The sequence below is a fragment of the Bubalus bubalis genome, chromosome 16, assembly GCF_019923935.1.
Source record: "Bubalus bubalis isolate 160015118507 breed Murrah chromosome 16, NDDB_SH_1, whole genome shotgun sequence".
Classification (NCBI taxonomy): Eukaryota; Metazoa; Chordata; class Mammalia; order Artiodactyla; family Bovidae; genus Bubalus; species Bubalus bubalis.
In genome coordinates, this window is record NC_059172.1 from 82,183,223 (window position 1) to 82,210,937 (window position 27,715).

The window sequence follows — 27,715 nt, forward strand, 5'->3', positions numbered from 1 at the left end:
ACACCCCATGCTAATCCTCCAGTAAAAAGAGAAACACAACCCTGGACATTAAAAGAAAGGATTCCCAAAACCATAGCAAACCCAGAGAAACTCCTAAACTCTCTACTGGACTCTACACTTCCCTGCAAAGAGATGAGATTCAGCTCCGTCCACCAGAACACAGAAACAAGTTCCCCTTAACAAGTGACTGCTCAAACGCTAACCACAGGGAACAGAATCTACAATTAAGAGGAACTACAAGCTTCTAGCCTGCAGAAAGGAGACTCTAAGCACAGAAAACTAAACAAAATGAAAGAGTGGCAAATCTATGGTATTTTTTTTTAATGAAATAATTTCAGGCATCCATTCTGATAAGAATTCTGTAAGCTTAGATATCAACTACACACACACACACACACACACACACACAAATACTATAATAAACGCACACATATGAAAGCTAGACAACATGCTTCTGAATAACCAACAGATCACTGAAGAAATCAAAAAAGAAAATAAAAATATTCATGGAAACAAATGATAATGAAAACAAGATGACCCAAAATCTGTTGGATTCAACAAGCAGTCATAAGAGGGAAGTTCACAGCAATACATGTCTACCTCAAGAAACAAGAGAAATGTAAAATGAAAACCTAACCTTAAATTAAAAGCAACTAGAGAAAGAACAACAACAAAAAATAGACTTAGTAGAAGGAAAGAAATAATAAAAATCAGAGCAGAATTTAATGACCAAGAAATGAAGGAGACTATAGCAAAGGTCAGTAGAGCTAAAAGATGGTTCTTTGAGAAGTTAAACAAAATAGACAAACTGCCAGAAACACCAACAAAAAAAAGGGAGAAGACTCAAATCAATAAAATTAGAAATGAAAAAGGAGAAATTACAACAGACAACACACAAATACAATCATAAGAGACTACTATGGGCAACTATATGTTAATATTATGGGCAACTTGGGAGAAATGGAGAAATTCTTAGAAAATTATAACTTTCCAGAACTAAAACAAGAAGAAATAGAAAATGTGAACAGACCAATCACAAGCATGGGAATCAAAACTATACTCAAAAATTTTCAAACAAACAAAATCCCAGAACCAGATGGCTTCACAGGTGAATCCTACCAAAAATTTAGAAAAGTGCTAAGACCTATTCTACTCAAACTCTTCCAGAATATTGCAGACTAAGGAAAAATCCTAAACTCATTCTATGAGACCATCATCATATTGATACCTAAATCAGAAAAAGATGCTATAAAAAAGGAAAACTGCAGGCCAATATCACTCATGAACTTAGATGTCTCAAAAAATTATAGTAGACAAAATCCAAGTACATATTAAAAAGCTCATATATCATGACCAATAGCTTTATTCCAGGGATACAAAGATTCTTCAATATTCAAAAATCAATCAATGTGATACTGCATATTAACAAATTGAGGGATAAAAACCGTGATTATTTGAATAGATGCATGGAAAGCCTTTGATAAAATCCAATGCCCATTTATGATACAAAATTCTATGAGAAAGTAGGTGTAGAAGGAACATAACTCAACATAATGAAAGCCATATATGACAAACCCAACAGCTAACATTATTCTCAATTGCAAAAATTCAAAGCATTTCCTTCAAAATCAGAAACAAGACAAGGGTGACTATTCTCACCACTACTGTTCAACATAGTTTTAAATGTTTTAACTAGGGAAGAAAAAAAAATAGTAAAATGAATCTAGATTGGAAAAGAAGTAAAACTCACTGTTTCCAGATGAGATGTTCTTTACACAGAAACCCCAAACATGCCACAAGAAAACCAATGAATATATTAAAGTTGCAGGATTAAATGAGTACACAGAAATCCCTTGAATTTCTATATGCTAACAATGAAATATCAGAAAGAGAAATTAAGGAAACAATCACATTCACCATTGCAAAGAAAATAATAAAATATTTTGGAATAAATTTACCTACGGAAACAAAAGATCTGTATCAGAAAACTATAAAACACTGAAATGAAGTCAAAGATGACACAAATAGATGGAGAAATATACCATTTTCTTGGATTGGAAGAATAAGCAAAATGAGTATTCTACCCAAAGCGATCTATAGATTCAATGCAATCACTATCAAATAATCAATGATACTTTTCACAGAACTAGAAAAAAAAATTCACAATTTGTTTGGAAACACAACAGATCCTGAATAGCCAAAATAATCTTGAAAAAGAAGAATGCAACTGGAGGGAAACAATCTTCCCTATTTCAGGCTATAATGCAAAGCTACGATCATCAAGACTGTATGTTACTGGCACAAAGACAAAAAAAATATGGGCAAACGGAACAAAGTAGAAAGCCCAGAGATAGGTTCAAACACCTATGGAAACTTTATCTTTCACAAAAGAGGCAAAAATATTCAATGGGAAAAGACAGTCTCTTCAACAAGTGGTGCTGGGCAAACTAGTCAACCATGTGTAAAAGAATGAAACTAGAACATTATCTAACACCGTACACAAAAATAAACTCAAAATGGATTAAAGACTTAAATGTATGACCCAAAACTATAATTGTTAGGAAAAAACAGGCAGAACACTCTGAAATAAATCACATCACTATCATCTATGATCTACCTCCTAGAGTAATGGAAATAAAAACAAAACTAAGCAAATAGGACCTAATTAAACATAAAATTTTTGCACAACTATAAGCAAGGTGAAAAAAAAACAGGCCTTGGAATGGGAGAAAATAATAGCAAACAAAACAGCTGACAAAGCATTAATCTCCAAAATATATGAACAGTTCATACATCTAAATACTAGGAAAGCAAACAACCCATTCAAAAAAAAAGGGCAAAAGGCCTAAACAGACATTTCTCCAAAGAAGAAATACAGGTGACTAATAGGGACACAAAAAAATTATCAATATCACTCATTATTATAGAAATGTAAATCAAAACTCCAGTGAGGTATCATCTTGCATCAGTCAGAATGGCTGCTATCTCATCAAAAAGTCTACAAACAATAAATGCTGGAGAGGGTGTGGAGAAAAGGGAACCCTCTTACACTGTTGGTGGGAATGCAAATTGGTGCAGCCACTATGGAGAACAGTGTGAAAGTTCCTTTTAAAAAACTGGGAATAGAACTGCCATATGACAGCAATCACACTGCTGGGCATATACCCTGGGGAAACCTGAATTAAAAGAAACACATGTACCGCAATGTTCATTGCAGTACTACTTACAAAAGCTACGACATGGAAGCAACCTAGATGTCTATCAGCAGTTGAGTGGATAAGGAAGTTATGGTACAAATACACAATGGAATATCACTCAGATACAAAAATAAGTGTATTTGAGTCAATTCTAATAAGTTGGATGAATCTGTAGCCTATTATACAGAGTAAAGTAGGTCAGAAAGATAAAGACAAATACTGTATATTAACACATATAAATGGAATTTAGAAAGATGATACCACTGATTCCACATTCAGGGCAGCAGAGGAGACATAGATTAAAAGAACAGATTTTTGGACTCAACTGGAGAAGGTGAGGTTGGAATGATTTGAGAGAATAGTATTGAAACATAAACAGTACCATATGTAAAATAGATGACCAGTGTGAGTTTGATGCATGAAGTAGAGCAGCCAAAGCTGGTATATACTGTGGCAACTTAAAGGGAAAAGGTGGGTAGAGAGGTGGGAAAGGGGTTCAAGATGAGGGGGACACATGTATACGTATGGCTGATTCATGTTTATGTATAGCAAAAAGCCATCACAATATTGTAAAGTAATTATCCTCCAATTAAAATAAACAAATTAATTTTAAAAAGTATTTGGTTGTGTTTTGAATACAAGAATGCTATTAAATGTTGTATATTGATCTCAGTTCTTGCAAATTAGAGGTTTATATTATTCCTTTAAAACATTTTCAATGAATAAAATCATATTTTCAGAAACAGTGATGACTTTGTTTCTTGGGCTTCAAAAAATTTTAGTTTATATTTTTAGCTTGCATTTTATTATCTTGAAATCTAGTGCAAAATTGAATAGAATTTTTTAATCTCTTATTTTGATGAATGCTTCCATATATATTTTTATTAAACTATAACTTCATTCCCAGAGTAATTACTAGCTTATTAAAAAAATATCAGCAATGTTTCCTATTTGACTGGAATTGCTTTGCTAACATGTTGTTTATAATATTTACATCAATGCACCTGAAAAATCAGCTTGTATTTTTCTAACTTTGCCTTTACTTCTCTGGTTTTGTATCAGTTTGGTTAGTTAGTTAGTTTAGTTGCTAAGTTGTATCCGACTCTTTGGACCCTATAGACTGTAGCCTGTCAGGCTCCTCTGTCTATGGGATTCTTCAAGCAAGAATATTGGAGTGGGTTGCCATTTCCTTCTCCAGTCAGTTTTGTACTAGCCCTGAAAAGAACTTAAGAAGTTTATTTCTCTTTTTATTATATGGAAGTATTTATATAAAATTGAGCTTATCAATTCTTAAAAGCTTTGTAAGACACTTCTCTACAATCCTTTGGGTCTGTTTTTTTTTTTTTTTTTTTTCCCAGTAGATATAGCAAAGAAAATTTACTGGATTTATTATTTATTGATTCATTTGTCTTTTCATTTCTTTATGTCCTCATTTGCTAATTTACTTTTTCTAGAATTCCATCAATGTTATGTACTATATTTGCTTGTGATTTTTCTGTGTTTATGTTGATCTCTATTTATTATATCTCTTTATCACTAATATTGTTTTTGTGCTTATTCTATTTTTTCATACTCAATCCTGGTGAATGCTATTTAATGAGTCCTTTTTAAAGGAAGAGGTGTGCTTAGTAGCTCAGATTGTAACAATCTTCCTGCAATGCAGGAGACCCTTGTTCAACCCCTGGATCAGGAAGATTCCCTAGAGAAGGAAATGGAAGTACATTCCAGTATTCTTGCCTGGAAAATTCCATGGACAGAGGAGACTTGCAAGCTACTGTCCATGGGGTCACAAAGAGTTGAACAGGACTGAGTGATTAACACTTTTACTTCACTTTTAAAGGAAAAGTTTTTTTTTCTTTCTTTTCTTTTTTAAGAATCTGCTCAAAATTTTTGTTTTGTTCTGTTACTGTCTCATTATATATATATTTTTTCTTTTTAATCTTTATAATTTACTCTTCTATTTTCTTAATGGTTCAGTATTTTTCTGACTTCTCAAGTTGAGTACTTAGTTCATATTTTTTCCTTTCTTATTTTATATCTGTATGTATATTTATGTTTATATATGCATATACTATGTGCATGTGTTTTTATTTCTAATTATGTAGAAATTTGTTGCAGTCTTTATGTTATTGGGGTTTTAACATCATCATGCAGTAGTCAGAGAAGAAAGTTTGTCTCTGTATATTTTTGGATCATTGTGATGCGTTTTTATATGTTTTTGGATCTTTGGTTCCATGTGGAGAAGTGAGGGACAGAAATAAATACATCACAAGTCTTTGTACTGTTAGTTAACCATTACAATTCAAATTTCAGTTAACCCTTATAATTGAAAACCTGTACAATTTCAGTCTCTCCTTTTTTAGAGAGGTAGTGTAGTTCAGTGGTTAACAATTCAGATTTCAGAACAAATCTGATTGCACTCAAATCCTGGTGTGGCCACCTACTTGATGTGTCACTTTAGGGACATAACTTACACTCTATTTTCTTTTGTTTCATTATTTATAAAATAGAAATATTAATAGTGATTACTTCATAAGATGGTTGTGAGGATTAGTGACTTAAATATACAATATCCCTTACAATAATCAAAATATTTCAAATAATTCTGACAAACAATAACAAATATTACTTATCACGGTAGTATTTGATATCTAGAGAATCATTTTATTTGTAATGCAGTTCAGCATGTCCTGATATATCTATTTAGCATTCTGCGTGTATGTAATTGAAGTGGTACATCTCCTTAGTTGGTAGATCAGATGGCCATGTTGCCAAATTTCCTCTACTGCCATTCACTTTCCAGAAATTTTAACATTTTCTTTCCCATTGCTGACATTTCCCACACTCTTGGATGTTCTGTATCTAATAATGTCTGTCTTTCTATACAAGCACACCCAGTTATACCATCTTAAATCAAAGGCCCAATTTATTTTAGACAATTACCAAGTGTTTGTTAAATAACAAAATTTTCCTGAAGCTTGGAAATCTGGAATGAAAAATCATCAACAAGAAAGCAAATTAATTTATGGATAAGAAGAAAGATGCATAGGTACCATAACAACTTTCTGAAAAAAAATTGAACTTGACCTATGATGTTGGTTAAATAATAAATTAGAAATATTCTTCCAAATCATTCTAGTTGCAAGGTTTGATGAGTTATCAAAGGAGGAGGTGACCCAGTTTTTGGTCCTTGTCTCCAGATGTGCACCATCTCCTTTCACCCTGCTGCTGAGGGCAAGTAATGACTAGTTCTCTTCACTCAGTAAAGTGCAGGCATTATATGCAATATAACTAGAAAATCCAGTTTTCTTCTTCTACTTTATTTCCATCCATCCACTGTTTTAATTGAAATTCTATTCTTTCTTAGAGGACCCCAAAGAACAGTTCATATGTTTTCACTTTAATTGAAAGACAAAAGGTTAAACATGGATGCTGTGCTGATAAAAATGCTTCTTGAAGCTGATAAATGGTTGAATTTCCTGTGATTTTCTGGAAAAGAGAAAAAGAACAGAAAATCAATATAGTAATCCCTGGAAGCCTTCAACTGAATTCTTACTGTGATTCTTTTTCTTATTTTCTTCCATATGCTTTTGCTATTTCCCCTACTTTCTGTTGGTGACCTTTGCAGCTATTTAGCAATAAGCAATCAGAGTGATCTTTGTAAAGTCTAAGGGAGATTTTACCATTTTCCTGAATTTCACTCTGCCATTTCTCCCACTCACGTTCTCTAGCCAGCTGTCTTTTTGCAGCATCTAACCAGCTTAAGCACATATCTGCCTCAGGAGTTTGCTTCCTGTTTCTGCTGTTGGGACACATTTTCCACATAGAACCATGAGGTTCATTCCCTACTCTATTCGTTCTGATTTCAAATCATTTCATCACTTCAAACCAGCCTTTTCAAAGTGACCTATCTATAACAGTACAGGATCTATCTTTTTATGTCTTTTTAGCCTTTTTTATTTATTTATTTTCCCTTAGCTCATATCACTCTCTGACATATATCTACTTGCTTGTGTATTTAGATTCTGTCTCCACTCACTAGAGTATGAGCTTTCTGAGAACAAGGATCCCATTTATCTTGTTCACTGGTATATTCTAAGCATCTATAATAGAACTTGGAACATAGTAAGTGCTTGATAAATATTAGTCAAATAAATAATTCAATCCCCAAATGTGGTTCCTAAAGGCTAATTAGAAACTAAAAGTTATTCTGTTGAAGTATCCATGGATTTATGTAACCAGAGTGTCAGAAACCAGGAGTAGAAGATGGTAGGTAAATATTTCTAGCATTGAGATGAAGTTTACAATAAAATATAAACTTTTTAAAACTTTATTTATTTATTTATTTTAATTGGAGGCTAATTATTTTTCAATATTGTGGTGGTTTTTTGCCATATATTGAGATGAATCAGCGACAGGTGTACAAGTATCCCCCAATCCTGAACCATCCTCTCACTTACCTCCCCACCCCAACCCAGAGTTGTCCCAGAGCATGAGCTTTGAGTGTTCTGCTTCATGTATTAAACTTACATTGGTCATCCTTTTTACCTATGGTAATGTACATGTTTCAATGCTATTCTCTCTTATCATATCTTCCACAGAGGCCAAATATCTGTTCTTTACAACTGTGTTTCTTTTGCTATTTGCATCTAGGGTTGTCATTACCATATTTATAATTCCATTTTATCTGCATTAACATACTGTATTGGTGTTTCTTTTTCTGACTTACTTCACTCTGTATAATAGAATCCAGCCTCATCCACCTCATTAGAACTGACTCAAATGTGTCTTTTTTTATAGCTGAATAATATTCCATTGTGCACAGGTACCACAACTTGCTTATCCATTTGTCTGCTGATGGACATCTAGGTTGCTTCCATGTCCTGGCTACTATAAACAGTGCTGTGATGAACACTGGGGTGCATGTCTCTTTCAATTCTGGTTTCCTTGCTGTGTAAACCCAGCAGTGGGATTGCTGAGTCAGATGGCACTTCTATTTCCAGTTTTTTTTAAGGAATATCAACACTGTTCTCCATAGTGGCTGTGCTAGTTTGCATTCCCACTAACAGTGTAAGAGGGTTCCCTTTTCTCCACACCTTCTCCAGTGCTTATTGTTTGTAGCCTTTTGATGATGACCATTCTGACTGGCTCAAGATGATACCTCATTGTGGTTTAGATTTGCATTTCTCTGATAATGAGTGATGTTGAGCATCTTTTCATGTGTTTTTTATGTATCTGTATGGCTTCTTTGGAGAGATGTCTGTTTAATTCTTTGGCATATTTTTTGATTAGGTCATTTATTTTTCTGGTATATAGCTTCATGAGCTGCTTGTATATTTTGGAGGTTATTTCTTTGTTAGTTGCTTCATTTGCTATTATTTTCTCCCACTCTGATGGCTGCCTTTTCACCTTGCTTATTCATTCCTTTATTGTGCAAAAACTTTTAAGTTTATTTAGGTCCCATTTGTTTATTTTTATTTCCATTACTCTTGGAGGTGAATTATAGAGGATCTTGATGTGATTTATGTCAGAGAGTGTTCGCCTATGTTTTCCTCTAAGAGTTTTATAGTTTCTGGTCTTACCTTTAGATCTTCAATCCATTTTGAGTTTATTTTTATGTATGGTGTTAGCAAGTGTCCTAGTTTCATTCTTTTACATATGGTTGGTCAGTTTTCCCAGCACCACTTGTTAAAGAGATTGTCTTTTCTCAATTATATAATTTTGCCTCCTTTATCAAAGATAAGGTCTTCACAGATGGGTGGACTTATCTCTGGGATTTCTATTTTGTTCTATTGATCTATATTTCTGACTTTGTGCCAGTACCATACTGTCTTGATACCTGTAGCTTTGTAGTATAGTATGAAGTCAGGCAGATTGATTCCTCCAGTTCCATTCTTCTTTCTCAAGATTACTTTGGCTACTTGAGGTTTTTTGGTGTTACCATACAAACTGTGACATCATTTGTTCTATTTCTATAGCTTGATAGGGATTGCATTGAATCTGTAGATTGCTTCAGGTAGTATGCTCATTTTCACTATATTTATTCTTCCAATCCATGAACATATATACCATTTATATAGTGGTTTTCCCTAATTTCTTCAGTTTAACTCTGAATTTTGCAATAAGAGGCTCATGATCTGAGGTACAGTCAACTCCTAGTCTTGTTTTTGCTGACTGTATAGAGCTTCTCCATCTTTGGCTGCAATGAATATAATCAATATGATTTTGGTATTGACCATCTGGTGATGTCCACATGTAGAGTCTCTTGTGTTGCTAGAAGAGGGTGTTTTCTATGACCAGTGCATTCTCTTGGCAAATCTCTGTTAGCCTTTGCCCTGCTTCATTTTGTGCTCCAAGGTCAAACTTGCCTGTTATTCCAGGGATCTCTTGACTCCCTACTTTTGCATTCCAGTCCCCTCTGATGAAAATGACATCTTTTTTTCATGTGTTAGTTCTAGAAGTGTAACTAACTAATACTTCAACTTCAGCTTATTTGGCATTAGTGATTGGAGCATAGACTTGGATTACTGTGATATTGAATTGTTTGCTTTGGAAGCATATAGAGATCATTCTGTCATTTTTGCGATTGCACCCAATACTGGATTTTGGACTCTTTTTGTTGTCTATGAGAGGAGGATCCAAATGCATATATAGAGAGTAAACAAATAACAACATATTACCAAATTACATCAACAAGGAATACCAACTTACTAATTGACAACTAAAGCAATGAGCTGTCTTTGGTCCTCACTATTAATATCATTTTCCTATTTCTTTTGCCTGCCAACAACATCTCTTGACACTTACTATTTTCAGTTGCCAGGAAAGAGGTAGAAATATCTTGTCATAGAAAGTCGTTCAACAGTGGGCATCTGGGCTTTAACATTTGGTTTTTCAAATGATTGTTGTACCTAAAAACAAAAAAAGATTCTAGATGATACATATCTCTTATGCATCTCAGAAAATGTTTTGCAAAATAAGCCAAAGATTTTTTTGGAATGAAGGGTGCTCCTAGGATTGATAGAACCAAGCCCTTGGATATTTTAACTCCTTGTTGCTGCTATTCTACCTCTTAGATATGACACCCAATGTCAGAATAGTCTCTTTATCTCAAAATACATACTTAAGTCTCTCAGTCATGTCAGACTCTTGGTGGCCCCACAAAATTTTTGTCCATGGAATTTGCTAAGGGAGAATGTGAGAAGTGCTATTCCCTTCTCCAGGGGATCTTCCTGACCCAGGGATGGAACCTGGGTCTCCTGCATTGCAAGCAGATTCTTTACCCTCTGAGCCATCAAGGAAGCCCTATGCCTAAACTAAGTATTTTCAAATTTCATTTTCTCTACTTTCCATTTCTGATCTATAGATTTGATGATTAATTATCCATTGGTGTTTTTTTCATTGAGAACTGAACCTCAGAGATCCTCTATCTTCTACCTCCATAAGTCTAACTCTTCAATTTAATATTGCAGGGTTTTGTCCTTAAGGTCTGAATGATGAGCAAGATTCACAGTCCCAACACTAAGTTGATATTTGAGCCTTTTTTTTTTTTTTTCCCCATAGATTTATCAGTGAAATCCTACTTATTTAGACCCACTATTTCTAATCTTTTCTAAAGAATTCCCTTGAAAACATACTGTTTAAATCTTATTCTTTCAATAGGACTTAACTTCCTATGTTCCTATTCACTGAGACCCTGACTCACTTTATGTTACAATTTTCTCCAATTCATGAAAGGTATATTCTTTTTTTTCCCCCACAGAAGTATTATTATTCTCTATGGTTTTAGTTTAAAAACAACCACAGTTTCCCATGTTTGTACCAGTAACTTTCTTACTGAAAAAAGAGGAACATTTATTCACACACTCATGCATTTATTTCTTCAATGACTATTAATTCCTACCTGCTAGCATGTTGAGTATTCAATAAATCCCAGGTTTCATGAGCTTGCATTCAAGTAAGCAAATGAAGATAGCAAACAAATAAATATATATTATTTGGGTGGTGGTAAGAGTTATGGAGAAAAATAAATTAGGAAGGAGGGAGGAAATAGGGAATGTCCTGAGTTGGGGAATGAGTATCAAGCCTTCCCTTCTGGGCCACTCTATTCAAATAAATTTTTCACCTCTGTTCTCTTTCAAATATCCTTGCTGTTCAGTCACTAAGTCATTTTTTTTAAATTTTATTTTATTTTTAAACTTTACATAATTGTATTAGTTTCTTTGCAAGGTGTTCACATTTCCTAGGAACTTCTCTTCATGGATCCTATCACACTTGCATCACACAATGTGTTTGTTGGAATATTTTTTAATGCCTATCTCTCTTATAATAATGTAAGTTCTAAGTAGCCTTATATCACACGAGTCTCACTTACACCTGTGTCACAAAGATATAACCCATTACTAAGTAAACCACTATATATATACTATATATATAATATATATATTTAAATGAAGCAGTGAAAATTAATCCAATATACTTTCCATTCTTTGAATTATAAGAACTTATAGCCCATAAGATACAAGCTCATATTTTGTAGCATTTTGTTCTTCTGTGGTGCATTAATGCAGTCTTTTTGTAAATTATATATTAAATACCTGAGTTACAGAAACCAAGTGCTACTCTACTTTTGTGTGCCTGAAAAAATCTTTTATTGTCACTTGAAAGGCAAATAATATTTAAGTTTTCCTTAACAAATTAATGATTAGAAAAGATGAACTTACCTTCCTAAATACTTCCTCAAGATGACAGCACCAAGCATATTTTTGGAAGCATGTGATGAGTCGTGTAATGAAGAGAGAACCTTTTTTGACGTCTCTCCAGGACACATTATCTATGATGATAAGGAGTGGTAAGCCTTGGGCTGTGGTGTTCATAATTTTTTTTTTTTTACTTTTTTTTTTTTTTTTGTCTTGTAAAACAAAAATGTATCTTGGGAATTATCTTGACATATTTAGGAGAAGAACTTACAACTTTCCATTAACTCATTTTCCAAAAGAAGTTCAACTAAAGAAGCAGATCATCACAACTGAAGTTCATTTCATAGAGATTGCATTGTCCTTTGGAGACTGACTCTCTACTATGTGTTTATGTTTATCCACTTGGCTTTGAAAAGAGGCTTGAGAGATGATTGTAATTATCCTATTTTACAGAGGAAGGAATACAGGTTCAGAAGAAAGAATTTCTCCATATGCATACAGGTGGTTGTTTACAGATATAAATCATGATGTCTTTCACAATATAGTGAACAAAATAAATGAATGCTGCTGCTGCTGCTAAGTCGCTTCAGTCGTGTCTGACTCTGTGAGACCCCATAGACGGCAGCCCACAAGGCTGCCCCGTCCCTGGGATTCTCCAGGCAACAACACTGGAGTGGGATGCCATTTCTTTCTCCAATGCATGAAAGTGAAAAGTGAAAGTGAAGTCGCTCTGTCGTGCCCGACTCTTAGCGACCCCATGGACTGCAGCCTACCAGGCTCCTCCGTCCATAGGATTTTCCAGACAAGAGTATTAGAGTGGGTTGCCATTGCCTTCTCCTAAATAAATGAATAGATCTAATGAAACTTTTGGAAGGGAGGAATATGTTTTTGGTATAGATATTGGTAACAGATAGTGGTATAGATAGTGGTATATACTTATCTCCTAACTCATTAAACTATATACATTAAACATGTACAGCTTTCTGTATGTTAATTATGCTTTAATAAAGTGATGAATGATTAAAATTTTCAAGTCAGAAATGCTCAGATATAAGGCTTCTCAAGATGATTATGTAGATTTGAAGAAATAAACGCTCTTCCCTTACTAGTAATAAGCCCCATTTTATCATTTGCTTCTTCTTTTAAAAGGATATGCACCTACTTGCTCGTGCATGTTTATGGTGCTGTTCTAAGAAGCACCAGATGAGAAATAATAGAGAACATGAGTTGGAGTTGATAATTTTTCAGAAAGGGCAGTCAGTCCTTAGATCCAAAAAAATCTATACTCAAAATGTGACATGGATTTAATAGAAAACTGAATCAATAATCTGTTTGTAACCAGTGTGATAGTAAAGGGATTATCTTGTATTAGGTTGTTTTAATGGTTACTATACTTTTGGCTATAAAGTACAACAGATAATAAAAGTAAATTTTTAAAAGTGAAGAAAAAGTAAAACATATTGACAGTATTCAAAATTTGTATCAAATCATTCTTACTCATTTTTTTTTTTTTTTTTAGGAATCATTCAGAGATAGCCTTAGACCCACAAATCCCTGTCTGCAACTGAAAGATACATACGTGGAGTTGAGGAACAGAAAGCAATGAAGTCCTTCTCTACATGAGTCTTGTAAACAGCATCCTCTTCCAGGTTCTCAGATGACTGTGAAAAGCTGTCTGCCAAGGCTGCTGGAGAGTCACTGACCCACAATTCCCCACGATTTGCTGTAGAGACATCAACTTTCTTCACACTGTCTCCCTCAGTGTGACTATTGCAATTACCTCATTATTTTACAATGTTTATTCTAACTAGTATTACACACAGAAGTACACACACAAATACACAGAAGTAAGTGCATCTCCACCCAACACTGTCTCTTTCTTATGTCATTGAGCAATGTGCCAATTAATAGTAAAAACATGGTAAAACTGGAGGAATACATTTGCTGAGAGTAACAAAGGAGTTAAAGCCTTATCTGCATAATCTCAGAGCATATTTATCATTTTATAGCTAAATTATTTCTACTTTTCATCTTTAAAAACTGCTGTAAAAGTTAAAATGGCAATTGGGAGTCAGAAAAAAAGATGAAGAAGAAAACAAAAAAATTTCCCTGAAATCCCAAGTTCCCTCATCTCCCAAGTCATTTCCATTTCAATAATCTATGAGGAAAAAAAATAAAAATATATTGCTATTATATAATATCCCAACTTTCAAATGAGTTCCTCTCAAGCCAGAGAACATCAAAATGTCTGTAAAACATTTACAAGCAAAGCAATCATTTAAATGATTTCATTCCAAGGTTAGAATATTTATGTCTAATTTTTTGAGGATTCTAGTGATCTCCTAAATCACTTACTTTAGATTGAATTTATCAGTTAATTTATCAGAAATTTATCATCTAACAAGTCTCATGAGATCAGCCCCCTAAATGGAATTTCCTAATAATTCAATTTAGTTTAAGATTATTTCCCCTAGAAATAAAACATGCACTACAAACACCTTTATGATCTTTATGAACTTTGGATTCTTCATCTCACAACTTACCACCTCTGCAGGCCTGGACAATGATGACTTTAGGTTTGTCCTTTAGACTGAGGCAATTACGGTTGTTGAATGTCCGGAAGATGGTATCATAAGGTAGCACATCTGGTTCTTCCTCACTGTGCATAGTCCCGCAGATCCCATCCAGGATGCCATGAGACATGAACACCAAGAATGTACTGTCTGAGGATTTGTGTTCTTCACGTGCAGCAAATTTCCACAGCACTGATTCCATGTCCTGAAAAGACCACAAAGTCTTACTTCAATGGGACAAGCATTAAAATTAAACTGACCTCCTATTTATTATGATCAGTATAAGAAAGGTCTGCAACATTTCAGTCACAGTACCTTTACATAGTGGATACTCAATGATAATTTTATTTTTGTTTCTATAATGGATCAGTAGATTCAAATTTTGGTCCTGATATAACCTGTCCTCTTAATACATTTTACATTTGTTTATTGTCACTATATACTTTCCCTTTCAACTCTTTCCTTTCTCTCACTACTTAATAAGAAACTTGAATAATAAATGTATCAAACCATTTTCCTTCTAAAACACTCCCCATCATACTTAGAATAAAATAAAACTTCTGACATGAGCATACTTCTCCTTCTGACATTCTTCCTCCTACTTTGGTTACACTGATCTTTTCTTACTTTTCATGTAACAGTTTCAAATTCAGTTCAGACTTTTCACTTGTAGTCATGCCTTCTTGGAATATATTTCATTCACATCTTTCTAGAGCTATCTTGTTTCTGATAGTCATGTGTCCAACTGCATATTATCTCCTCAAAGATGTTTTTCTTGGTCAAGATTGAAACATTATTACTTATTATTATGTTATCAATAAAACAATCAAACATTATTACTCCCCATTCACCAATGTATTATTTCATTTCCTTTTTCCTTTTCACTTTCTTTTCAATCTTTTTTTTTAAATTTTATTTTATTTTTAAACTTTACAATATTGTATTAGTTTTGCCAAATATCAAAATGAATCCGCCACAGGTATACCCGTGCTCCCCATCCTGAACCCTCCTTCCTCCTCCCTCCCCATACCCTCCCTCTGGGTCCCCCCAGTGCACCAGCCCCAAGCATCCAGCATTGTGCATCAAACCTGGACTGGCGACTCGTTTCATACATGATATTATACATGTTTCAATGTCATTCTCCCAAATCTCCCCACCCTCTCCCTCTCCCACAGAGTCCATAAGACTGATCTATACATCAGTGTCTCTTTTGCTGTCTTGTACACAGGGTTATTGTTACCATCTTTCTAAATTCCATATATATGCATTAGTATACTTTTCAATCTTAAAGACATACAGATACATCAAATTTCTGAAATGTTCTGTTTTGCTTATGGTTTGATCATTCCCTGCCACCCAGCAAGTTAACCTACATCAGTGTGAGCTGGGAACCTTCTGTCTCATTTACTGACCCATCCCCCATGCCAGCATAGCCCCTGCCAGAGTCAGGATTCAGCATTTATGTGAATGCTGTAAATAGCAGTTCACTCCTGCTAGCATTCTTTATTCTAGAATTTTCTGGGAAATACTAGGGCTGAATCTCAGCCTTCACACTTCAGAATTGTGTGGGTATACATACCCATCAGTTTTTTGGTCAGGTTTTATGGAATTAAGGATATTTGAAACTCTAAAGAGACACAGATTTCACCTGTCTTAATATTTACTTTACAATACACATTCACACACTTAGACACACACATGCACATAAATGAGATCTATGATTATTAAAGCATTTGCTTGTATTGTAAAGTTCCCTCGCTAGTAGGAGGATCTATATGTATTGGATATGTGTTGAATATGTGTGTGTCAGGGTAGGTGAGGGACGCTTACGCTGGCTGTGAGTTTCTCTTCCACTTCCACAGTGTAGCCAAGACCCTCAAGCAGCTGCTTCATTCCAAGGATGTCAAGGGCAGCCCCATTCCTGGGAGGCAGATGATCAAACTCTGTATTGCATATGATGAGAGCCAGACGAGTGCGGTCCTTTCTGTCCTTTATTGGGTAGATCTACAGGAAATTGATATGTAATGAGTTTGATTTACCTAAATCTCTCTTAAACCTTCATATACCAATCACTGTTGCTATTAAGGGCTTGCATAGTTGTCTCCTCTCCTATCCTATACCAGAAGACACTGTCCTTCCTCTCTCTTACTAATGGATTAAATTGACAATAGAAAAAAGTACAAACTGGAAGTGAATTGTCTTTCAAAAGCCCAGAACAGGATCCAAACATATTTGTAATGGTTACTCAAGAATCTTGAGGAGACTAGAACAACTCCTATCCTCTCCTTCTCGTCTTTCTTCTACACCTAGTCAAATCTTTCTAAACATTCAAGATTCAGGTCAAATTTTGTAAAAACTAGGAGATATTTGCCATTGGCTCCAGCTAAAAATAAATACACCAAAGATTATTTGCCTTAGGTAACATTATTTTGATACTATTTTTAATACTAAATTATTATGTTTTGCAGATGTTAACTTTTTTTTAACTAGAATGCAACCAATTATTACTCAGTCATGTTATTTCATAAATATTTTGATTCTGTGACTACAGCTAAAATTCTAATAAATCCCAAATATGTTTGACAACAAATAAATGAAAAAATGACAGACATATTTTATCATAGGGAAAGAGAACTGGAATTTGTGTGAGGCCATGTGATTTCCTCCTGATCAAAGTATTTATAAACAAGATTACCACTGTCCCCACCCTGCTGTTCTGTAACTAGCGCTTTATGAAATTATGTAATTAGTGAAAGCAGTTGCTTCTTTTCCTCCCTTTCATGTACAGAACACAGCACCTCGCCAGCCCTTTCTTTACACAGTTTCAGGAATTCTTCATGAGGGCAAAGCTTGAGGGTAGCTGCAGATCCCGCTGACTCATCTGGTCCAGCCACAGTTTCCTCAGGAGCTGCAGGATACATCACATGATATAATTGGTAATATATGTCCTTGTGACCCAGTTATCACCCAAGAAGACTGACAGAGAGGGGACAGTCTGGGAAAAAGATTTTAACACATTTGGTGATAGGAGATAGATGTATTATCACTGGGAAAGAAAGGAGAAATACTTGTCAGTAAGAGCAGAGCTACTAACAAATGCAGTAACATATTCTGATATTGTGAAAAAAATAACCTTGATGATTTTGGATCAAATAACTTTGTTCCTTACTGAACAAAACAATTTTATTTTTCAAATAGTTTTATTCTAAGGTATTAATTTTATATGTGGACTTTCTGCTGTCTCTGAGCAAGAGCACATTGACTATTCATCAGTATTATCTATTATAAATATAATTGAATCACATGTGCAATTTTAAATTTTCTAATGCCCACATTAAATAAAAATAGTATCAATTAATTTAAAATTAACATAATATATCAAAAATGTTATCATTTTAATGTGTTACTAGACACAATTTATGCACATAAAAGCTAAGTCTGATACCCCAAGTCCATTCCTAATTCACACAACAAATACAGACACATACACCCCCAAATACTTAAAGGAATCTTGAATCTTGTATCACCCAGGTATTATTTTTTTTTCAACCTCAGCATGAGTTCTTAACCTTTCCAGAGAAAGTGAGCCTCAAGGATTCCTCATCAAGCTGTGAATTCAACTATTTAAAAGAGAAATGTTGTCTATTAACCATAGTACTGTACCTAGTGTCAAAAGGACAGATTTGTCAGAGATTCTACATTCTACATACTCTGAATGTCTGCCTCCAAATGCTGAATAACCAGCACTAGGTGCTCAACCCATATACAGGAAATAACTTCTCCCTCTTGGAAATGTTTGTTTCTGACTCATTCTGCCTTAATCCTTTGAGAAATGTAATATTTTCTGAAACTGGTTGGCTTCATTTGACTAAGATTGTGCAAGAGACTGGAAAAGTCCAAAGCCCTTCCTTTGAGAGGGGAGGAAGAGAGTCCTCATAAGCAAAAACAGAAAAGAAATTTATCAAGAACTAATATAACAAGGTTTTTGTCTATGAAAGGAATAAACCTCTATGTCCATATACATGAACTAATCAATTTTTTCTTATTAATTTAATTTACATTAGAAAGCCAATATCATCTATAATTATTTCATTTTTTTTCCATTACTTTTTAAATACTGTTTTTTTAAATGTCTTTCTTAAAAGTATGCTAAAAATCTAAGCTCTGGAGAGGAAGCAAAGGGTACCAAACTCTCTGAACATTTATTTTCATAGATTATGTGAACATATCTACCTATTTCAGAAGATTCTGCCAATGTGAAGATGTTTGGGGTCCTGGGATAGTCTCTGGTTAGAAGGCATGTTTTGTCATTGAAAGTCTCCTGTTTTCAGGTAATTTACAGGTTTGGTGTACTCTCGAATTTAACAAATGTTATCTACTAATAGCCATTATGTTTCTACATATAGATGCAGCATTTACAAATAAAACTGAAAATTAGACTTTCTTATATCTAATAGTAAAATTAGCATGAATCATTTCAATACAGCGTAATAAATATAGTGTAGCCTGCTGTCCAAAGGGAGTGCCCATGCGCCTGACAGAACAGCAAAAAAAAAAAAAAAAAGAAAGAAAAAGAAAATTAGGAGTTTAGATAAAAAAATTTAATATCTCAGTTTTATCTGTTATCTAATGGTGTGCTCAGGAAATCTCTTAAACTGAAACAAAAATAAAGATACTGATACTAGATAAGACAAGGCCATCTCCATTGGCAAGTTAAGAATTTGAATAATTATCTTCCTGACTAAATAGCAGTTCTTGGTACATAGTCTGTATGAAAGTGAAAGTGTCACTCAGTTGTGTCCAACTCTTTATTACCCCATGGACTGTAGCCCACAAGGCTCCTCTGTCCATGGAATTCTCCAGGAAAGAAAATTGGAGTAGGTAGACATTCTCTTCTCCAGGGGATCTTCCTGATCCAGGGATCAAACACAGGTCTCCTGCATTGCAGGCAGATTAAGATAAAACAAAATAGGAGATAATTCAACAAATGGAAATCAGAATTGAAGTAATGGGAACTTCAAGATAATTTTAGCAATTGCAGGATCCAGAACAAATCTTCAACTGAAATAACATATCCTCTCAGAAGAGTCTGTGGCAGACAGGAGGCAAGTATAGACCTATTTGTTAAGACAAATAGCTTGGATTCTTCTTAGCCCCCACCCCATTTCCTCAATACTATGCTAAGAACCCTCCATGCCCCAAAGGCCTAATATTCTAATATTGCACATTCTAATTGCCCAACTTACCCAGCTTCCTGATCTCCTAGACCAAGGTACTCTAGGTATCCTAGGACTCTTCTGGAGGTTCCATGTACAGATAGAACTCAGGGGACGAATGGATACTTCATGAAAGGGTCTGCACCTGCCTCCTGCCTGCCACGGATTCTGCTGACAGGTTATTTCAATTTAAGATTCATTCTTGTTTCTGGGATTGCTAAAATCATTTTGAAGTTCCCATTACTTCAACTCTGATTCCTATTTGTTGAATTATCTCTGATTTTGTGTTGTCTTATTTTATCTTATGTTTTCTATTCTTTTCCATCCTGGCTTATTACAGGATATTGAGTATAGTTTCCTGTGCTATACAGTAGGTCCTTGTTTATCCATTCTATATGTAATGGTTTGTATCTACTAACCCCAAAATCCCAGTCAATCCCTCTCCCACACCTCTCCCCCTTGGAAACTACAAGTCTGCTCTCTGATTTTTTTTTTAAATCCAAATCATTTTTAACCCATCCCAGTTTAAGAGAAAATAATAAACTTGTACAAGGACCAACTTAAATATTAATGATAACATCTTGGATATCTATTAGAATAGTATGTACTTCCTGCTGGTGGTAGCGTCCCTTCTACATAGAGAAAAGTTAAGTTAGGTCGCTCAGTCGTGTCTGACTCTTTGCGACCAGGTGGACTGTAGCCCACCAGGCTCCTCTGTCCATGGGATCCTCCAGGCAAGAATACTGGAGTGGGTTGCCATTTCCATCTCCAGGGGATCTTCCCAACCCAGGGATAGAACCCAGGTCTCCCGCATTGCAGGCAGACACTTTAACCTCTGAGCTACCAGGGAAGGGCTTATTAAAAATACTTAGTTTCTCTAGTGAGGTCTCTACAATTGTGTGACATTTCATTTATTACAGCTTGCTATTATTGATAAGCTCCAGTATTCTGGGCTGGAATTTCAGGTTAAATTATACCAAATTGAGTCCATCACTGGTGAACTTGGACCTGAGGATATTTAGACTCTAGTGATATTTAGAATTCAATTAAAGTGAAGTTTTGAAAGAGGTTAAGATATTGGACACTTTATAGGCATTCTCCTAATCATATTTTGTAAACTCACAGGAATACATAAGCCTTGTAAAGGTATAAACATTATAAGCTAGAGAATAATTATGATAATTACTATTTATTACATGGATGCATCCAACTTTTATTATATGCCTTATAATATGCTTTATATATATGGTATATCCTTGGTACTCTGCTAGGAGCTATTATTCATTGGTGAAAAAAAAAAGTGAGCTGGATTAAGAAACTCAGTGAATTGTAGTCTTATTTAATGAGATAGGGGATAGAAGTGGAACAGATTTGATGGGGAGAATTAAGTATTTCATTTTTTGTATGTTAGCTTGTGAAGTCCATGGAGCAGTCAAGTGGAAATGTTGAATATGAAGCTAGAGCTAATCATATCTGGAGCTCAGAGGAGAATTCCAGATGGGAGCTAAAATATTAGGAATAGTCAGCCCATACCTGCCATAATGTTCCTGGCCTTACAAAATCTGTGACAAAGTTAGTGAAATTGTTCCCATTTCACAGATGCTCATATTGATGTTTATGAAGGATAAGAAACTTGAATGAAGACACATAGTGTCCAAAGTGACAGAAACCTAAGTTCAGGTTCAGATATTCCTTATTATAAAGTCTCTGTAGCTATCTCAATGAACAACCTAAACAGAAGACTCAGCTTCCCAGCTAATTGGAAATCGGATGCCCTCCCACAAGTGGCAAAGTGGCCTCTAAAAGGGCAATGATAGATTTAATGAAAATTATACATTAGTAATAGGAGGATGAGGGAACTATAGACGACAGTGGAACAGCCTTAGAGTCAAGTAGATTCTAAAAAAATTAAGATATCCCTTGTAAAGAATTTCAGTCTTACCTTTTATACTGGTGGAATTTTTGTCTATGTTTAGGAAAGTTTGAACAAAGACTTGACCTGCCTCTTGGTTTTTCTGTCGTATAGAATCAACCAAGACCCGGGCTTTGTCTTGAAGTTTGGCATCATAAATTTTTTTCTTCTCCTCTTCCTCCAATTTCAGGACATTTTTTTCCACAAGGTCATCCAAAAGGCCAGAAATGAGTTCTTTGCCCAAAGATTCCAACATCTTAAGTGGGTTTTTGTTGTGTTCGTCTTCTGTTAGAAATACAAAGCTTCAACTTGATCTTGTCTCAAAATATTCAGAATTGAAAACAATCTGGTGGTTGATCTTTCAATATTATAGATTAGCCTGACACCAGGTTAATTTATTACTGTCTGGGATAATTTGAATTTTTGTGGGGAAATAAAGAAGTCAAATTACTAAATATTTTGTTGTAACACCATAGATATTATTTGAACATGTAGTGTATAGGAAGACAGGATATCTCACCAATCCTTAATTAAACCTACAAGAGAGTTATACAATCCATCTAGAAATAAAGCTAGCCTTGACACAAAATGACATAGCCTAAAACAATTCACCAAGACATTGAACAAGAACTTTGGCCCAGAAGCATCAGCCTCATTGTTTATGTTAGCTTCAAGTATTCTTTCAATAAATGTATATTGGACAACTTTTATGAGAAAGAAACATGGAAATTAACAAAACATGAATAAAAAGTTTCCTAATATCTGTTCATTTAATAATAGCTAACATCTCTTAAAAGATAAGTATAAAGCAATATAAAATATTATTTACAAGTATACTAAGTAATTTATGAATATTAATATGATAGACACTCACAATCATCCAAAGAGATGGTTAATACTTTTCCTATTTTACAGATCATTTAAATAAAATGCTGGATCACATTTCTATTCTTATGCCATATTCTATAAATTTAACCATAGTGCAGCTTCAGTAAATACAATTAATATTAATTAAGTCCCATTGGTCTCAAGTGCTTCATATGAATCTCTTCAAAGGTAATAAAAGTTTCATGTAATAGATATATTATAATTTATATTATATGGTAAAAAAAACAAGCACAGAGCAGTTAGTTAAATATTTGACCAAAATTGTGTGAAGACTAGCCATGTTAGTAAGAGGGCAGAGAGGGATTCAAATTCAGAGGTTCAGAATCCAGAATCACCACTCTTAAATCATCAAACTACTTTATATGGTACTTGGGAAAGTGAAAGTGAAAGTCACTCAGTCGTGTCCGGTGTCTGACTCTGCGACCCCATGGACTGTATAGTACACGGAATTCTCCAGGCCAGAATACTGGAGTGGGTAGCCTTTCCCTTCTCCAGGGGATCTTCCCAACCCAGGATCGAGCTTGGTAAAGAGGTATTTAAGAGAACAGAAAGTAATTCAGGGACTCAGAAAAGACTGGACAAATTTCTTCAGGTGAGGGCGCAAAAGGCTGCTTCTCAGAAAAAGTCACAGTAACATTGGTCTTAGAGTACAGTAGACACGTCACAACAGAGAATTTGAAGAATTACAAACAACATACAATTAATGTATGAGATGTTTACTCTGATGGGTTTCTGGGATTCTATTTCATTTATTTCTGCCCTCAACAAGGTTGAATGTTGACTGAATGAGTGGTACTAGGAGAAATACGGTAAATGATTAAAGATTTGTATAATTTTGGCATTATATCCACTTATCTACAAGTACTCATGGCTTCAGTTATTAGCTTTAAATAATAAATTAATTATTCAAATAAATAATTTCTGAATTTATAGACCAGCCCAAAGATGGATCTCAATATTAAGGCTCATATAGTTATTTTTTCTCTGTATACCATGAACTCATAACTTCAACTTTTAAAAGCTGAACTGTTCATTTTTCATCACATGCTTCATTCCCTATACATACTAGTAAATGATATCTTACAGTCAATTATACCAAACCAGTAAAAACTGGTGATATTGAACCTTTTCTACCATCTGTATTTTATTTTCCATCTCACATCAAACTGTATTGATTTTATGTACTAAATATTTGAAGAATCTGATGGCTTTTCCTTTTCCAGTTCAGGCCAATATCTTTTCTTTTTAAAGTACTCTACTCTTGGACCTTTCTAATCAGTTCTTCACAATGAAGCAGAGTCAAAGTTCTAAAGATCATTTGAATAGATTTCACTGTGAAATGTCTCAGCTTAATGTAATCTAGGTTTTCTTGTTCAGCCTCATCCTCTGCTACCACCATATCCAACTTGCTCATTATATTTTGAACACTTTGTTCTTCGTTCAGGTTCTAGAAAGTTATGTACATTTTCTCACACCCAACATTCCTTATTCCTTTCTTTTTATCTTCAGGTCTCAAATGGCATTCCATTTCCTTTTGGAAATTCTCCCTAATGCTTAAAACTAGATGGGGTGTCAGAGCTATATGCTCCCAGAGAAACCTGTTTCAACCTAAGGTAGCATATTTCCCCCCTATAGTTGTGTACTAGTTAACAATGGCAACCAAACTCATTAGTGTATTGAATCACTCTACTAGTTTTTGTATACTACTTTTCAGTTTTTCATGTCAACTATCTAATGATGTCCTGATTCCAATTCAATAACCAGTGAAGTCATCCTGCCTAGCTAAAGATGCAGCCATGAGCGTGAATTTAAAATACTACTCCTCAGCCAAATGCTGTATTAGTATCCTGAAGAAGACATTAAGAAGATACTAGAAAACAGTCAATTCTCATATTTTAGGAGCTTAAATTAAACATGTGAAATGAGACAGAAACCTGGAAATAATTACACTATAGGGAAAATGAAAGAAATAAAGAAACACAGTAGCAAGAAAGTATGAGTGGGGTGAATGCAATAAACATTTTTTTAAGGAAACTGAAATCTTGCTTTAGAGAAATTAATGGAAGGGTGAATAAATATTAATATATTCTGAAAGGAACGAAAACCTGCCTGACAAGTTCAGACATTTTTTTTGTTTGTTTGTTTGTTTTAATGGTAGTAAGGATCATTGCAATTAACTGAGTAAGAAAATCTTAGTTTAGATATCTAGAGCATAAGAACTGAAAGATAATGATCTATTCTTTCCTAACAATGCTAATCCGCAGACAAACCTAATGCAGATACATAAGAATCATTTGTAGATCTTTAAAATATTATAAATTACAGCCTATTCATGATTGAGTAATTCAAGGTTGGAGGGGATAATCTAAATGTGTTAATGTCTACAGATTATTTAGATTTATTGTAAAGTTTAGAAATCACTGATTTAATTGAACCTCTTCCTTTTCAAACGAAGAAAATGAAGCAAAGAAATGATTTAAAGTACTTGAATATTAGCTGCATAAATAGCATAAATAATAGCTGCATAGATAGACTCCATTTCTTACACTCTCCAGCTTCTGTGAGTAAGATATGTGACCTGAAAGCAATATGCAAGATGGATTGGAAGATTAAATTCTGGAGAGAAGGAGACCAGTTAAAAACTGTGATAACAGTCCAAGAAATAGTGTGCTAGAGTAGCTAGCACCAGAGCTAGAAATAAGGAAAAAAAGGAGTCACTTAATAAAGACCAAGAGCATAATTCAATATAGGAGAAGGCAAGGGAAGGTGGAAATTCAAAGACTCACTTATCTGATCATGGAGAGAGTTTTATGGAATCAAGAGGAAGCCTAGAAGGTATCATAAAGTGTTTAAGAATTTTCAGAGTTTTCTCACATATAAAAATGTACTGTATTTGTCTTTTCCCACCCCTCATTTTGATTATCAGAAGCTGTAAAAACAGAATTAACTGCTTCCTGGCTCTGGGCTATCTGGAGATCATACTCTCCTTCAGTCTCTGAGGCAGAGTTCCCAGTTTAAGCTACACAGAACTAACAGGAAGAATGTAACTTTCACAGAATCCGCTCACTTCCCTTTTGTATATTTCTGTCTGCCACAGAGCAATTAATAAAGTGTTTTCTAAGACTCAAGTGTCTGACCCCTAGCTAGGAAAAAGACCCCTACTCACCAGCCATAGATAATAAGCTTAGTATCTTCCTACTGCCTTGAAGGAGCACAGTATCGAAAATGAAAGTTACTGGGCATTTCCTCAGTACAGGGGGCTGGGTCTTCTAACCACAGATTGGGAAATTTCTGTTCAGAACATCCGGGTTCACTGTCGGGAAATCCCCTGTAGTTAGCAAATGAATCTCCCAATCCTTTGGGAAGAAATGTTTATTCATTTTGGAAGAAAAAAATTGAAATGACCAAACATTTTCTGACCTATGTTGGCACCTCTGTTTTGTTTTGTTTTGTTTTGTTTTCCCTTTCCTCAGTCCCCTACACCTTGTTTTCTTTGTTCTTCTCTTTCAGATATCTCAGTGTTTAAAGGACTTAAAACTAACAAGTCCCATTTCGTTTCAGGATAAGGATTATCTGAATAACTTTTGCTTCCTTTTTAACTGTGCTAATAATGGCAATATCATCTCCTCTCTGTCTCCCTGTCATTTTAAACATTTATTGGAAATAAGTTCTGAGTACTTGTCTTCATTTCATGCTTTTTTTTTTTTTTTTTTTTTTTTTTTTACCGCCTAAGCTTCCTTAACATTTAATTTTTACTGAAAGTGACAGTTCCTCTTTTTGTTATATTCTGAACAAAGACTGACCATAGAAGCACTGCCAAGATGTAGTACAATGATCCTGTGATAATGCAAAAGAGATAGATTCAGTTAGTGAAAGAAAAAAAAAAATTGTGACATTCTCAACTTTGAAGAGTTTTAAAAGGTCAGAAGTTCTAGGTCCATCCATGTTGCTGCAAATCATACTACAGAAATAAGTCAGATAAGAAATACAAATATCATGTGATAACACTTATATTTGGAATTGAAAAAAAGTGATACAAACAAATTTTTTATGAAACAGAAACAGAGTCACAGATGTAGAAAATAAACTTATGCTTGCCAAAAGCAAGCAGGGGGGAGGGAAAATTAGGAGATTGAGATTAACATATACATAACTATACAAAAAATAGATAATTAATAAAAACCTTTTTATAGCACAGGGAACTCTATGCAATGTTCTGTAATAACCTATGTGGGAAAATAATCTAAAAAGAGTAACTGTATTATGTGTATAACTGATTAATTTTGCTGTACACCTGAAATTGACAGAACATTGTAAGTCAACTATACTCCATATATATGTGGAGCCTGGTGGGCTGCAGTCCATGGGGTCACTAAGAGTCGGACACGACTGAGTGACTTCACTTTCACTTTTCACTTTCATGCATTGGAGAAGGAAATGGCAACCCACTCCAGTGTTCTTGTCTGGAGAATCTCAGGGACGGGGGAGCCCGGTGGGCTGATGTCTATGGGGTCGCATAGAGTCGGACACGACTGAAGTGACTTAGCATAGCATAGCATAGCATACTAATAAAAATTGGAAAAAAAAAATCCCATTAAGTATATATTTGACAAGTCCAAATAAAACAACAAATGGTCAGAAATTAATCTTCACTTTTAATGGGTTAGGATTAGAAAGGGCTCGTATTTGCAAGTGAAAGAGTAGTTTTTCCAGTCATTCTGGGTATAACCTTGCTAAGTGAAAATATTATCCCAAACTCATAGGAATACTTTTGCATACATCTCACCCTAGCATTTATTTATAAGGTGTCATGCACTATATGCTGATTGTTTCATGTTTGTTGACTGTCTTGTCTTCTCAATGAGACTGTAAACTACTAGGTACCTAGATATACAATTATTTTGTGTTATGAAATGCCTTAAGGAAGGGCTAGAATTGTGTAAACAGTAGTCATGACTTTGTCAGTGATAAACTCTGAGATTTTGGATAAGTTACTTATCACATTACCTTCTCTGAATATCTCCTGTTGAGCTCAAAATTTGTTGAGGTCAGGTACCTACTGTAATTTATATCTGTATCCCTAAAGCAGAAAATCTAGCAAATGTTTTCTAGAAAGAATGGTGTGAGTAGCAAGTTCAATTCTTATGAAATCTGAAGACTTCAAATCCATTACTTTCTCCAAATTCCACCTCCCTACCTTCTCAGGGTGGTAAAAAAGAAACTGATGACC

At 34.6% G+C, this 27,715-nt stretch overlaps 1 protein-coding gene across 3 annotated transcripts; it reads right to left on the reverse strand.

The window, feature by feature from the left end:
• Positions 1-6,105: 6,105 nt before the first annotated feature.
• Positions 6,106-25,782, reverse strand: LOC102394992 (caspase-13). Of its 3 annotated transcripts, none has more exons than XM_025267029.3 (9): positions 25,652-25,782; positions 21,628-21,882; positions 17,268-17,377; positions 16,300-16,473; positions 14,440-14,674; positions 13,476-13,619; positions 11,921-12,030; positions 10,005-10,108; positions 6,106-6,686 (listed from the first exon to the last, which is right to left on the reverse strand). In XM_025267029.3, exons 1-8 carry the CDS (start codon positions 25,656-25,658, stop codon positions 10,010-10,012), a joined length of 1,134 nt encoding a protein of 377 aa, XP_025122814.3. In that variant the 5' UTR covers positions 25,659-25,782; the 3' UTR covers positions 6,106-6,686; positions 10,005-10,009. The 3 variants fall into 3 exon arrangements, with proteins under 3 accessions (XP_025122814.3, XP_044785748.2, XP_044785749.2); XM_044929813.2 differs by having other exon boundaries at positions 21,628-21,879; positions 25,652-25,741; XM_044929814.2 differs by lacking the exons at positions 6,106-6,686; positions 10,005-10,108 and having other exon boundaries at positions 11,966-12,338.
• Between the last annotated feature and the right edge of the window lie 1,933 nt (positions 25,783-27,715).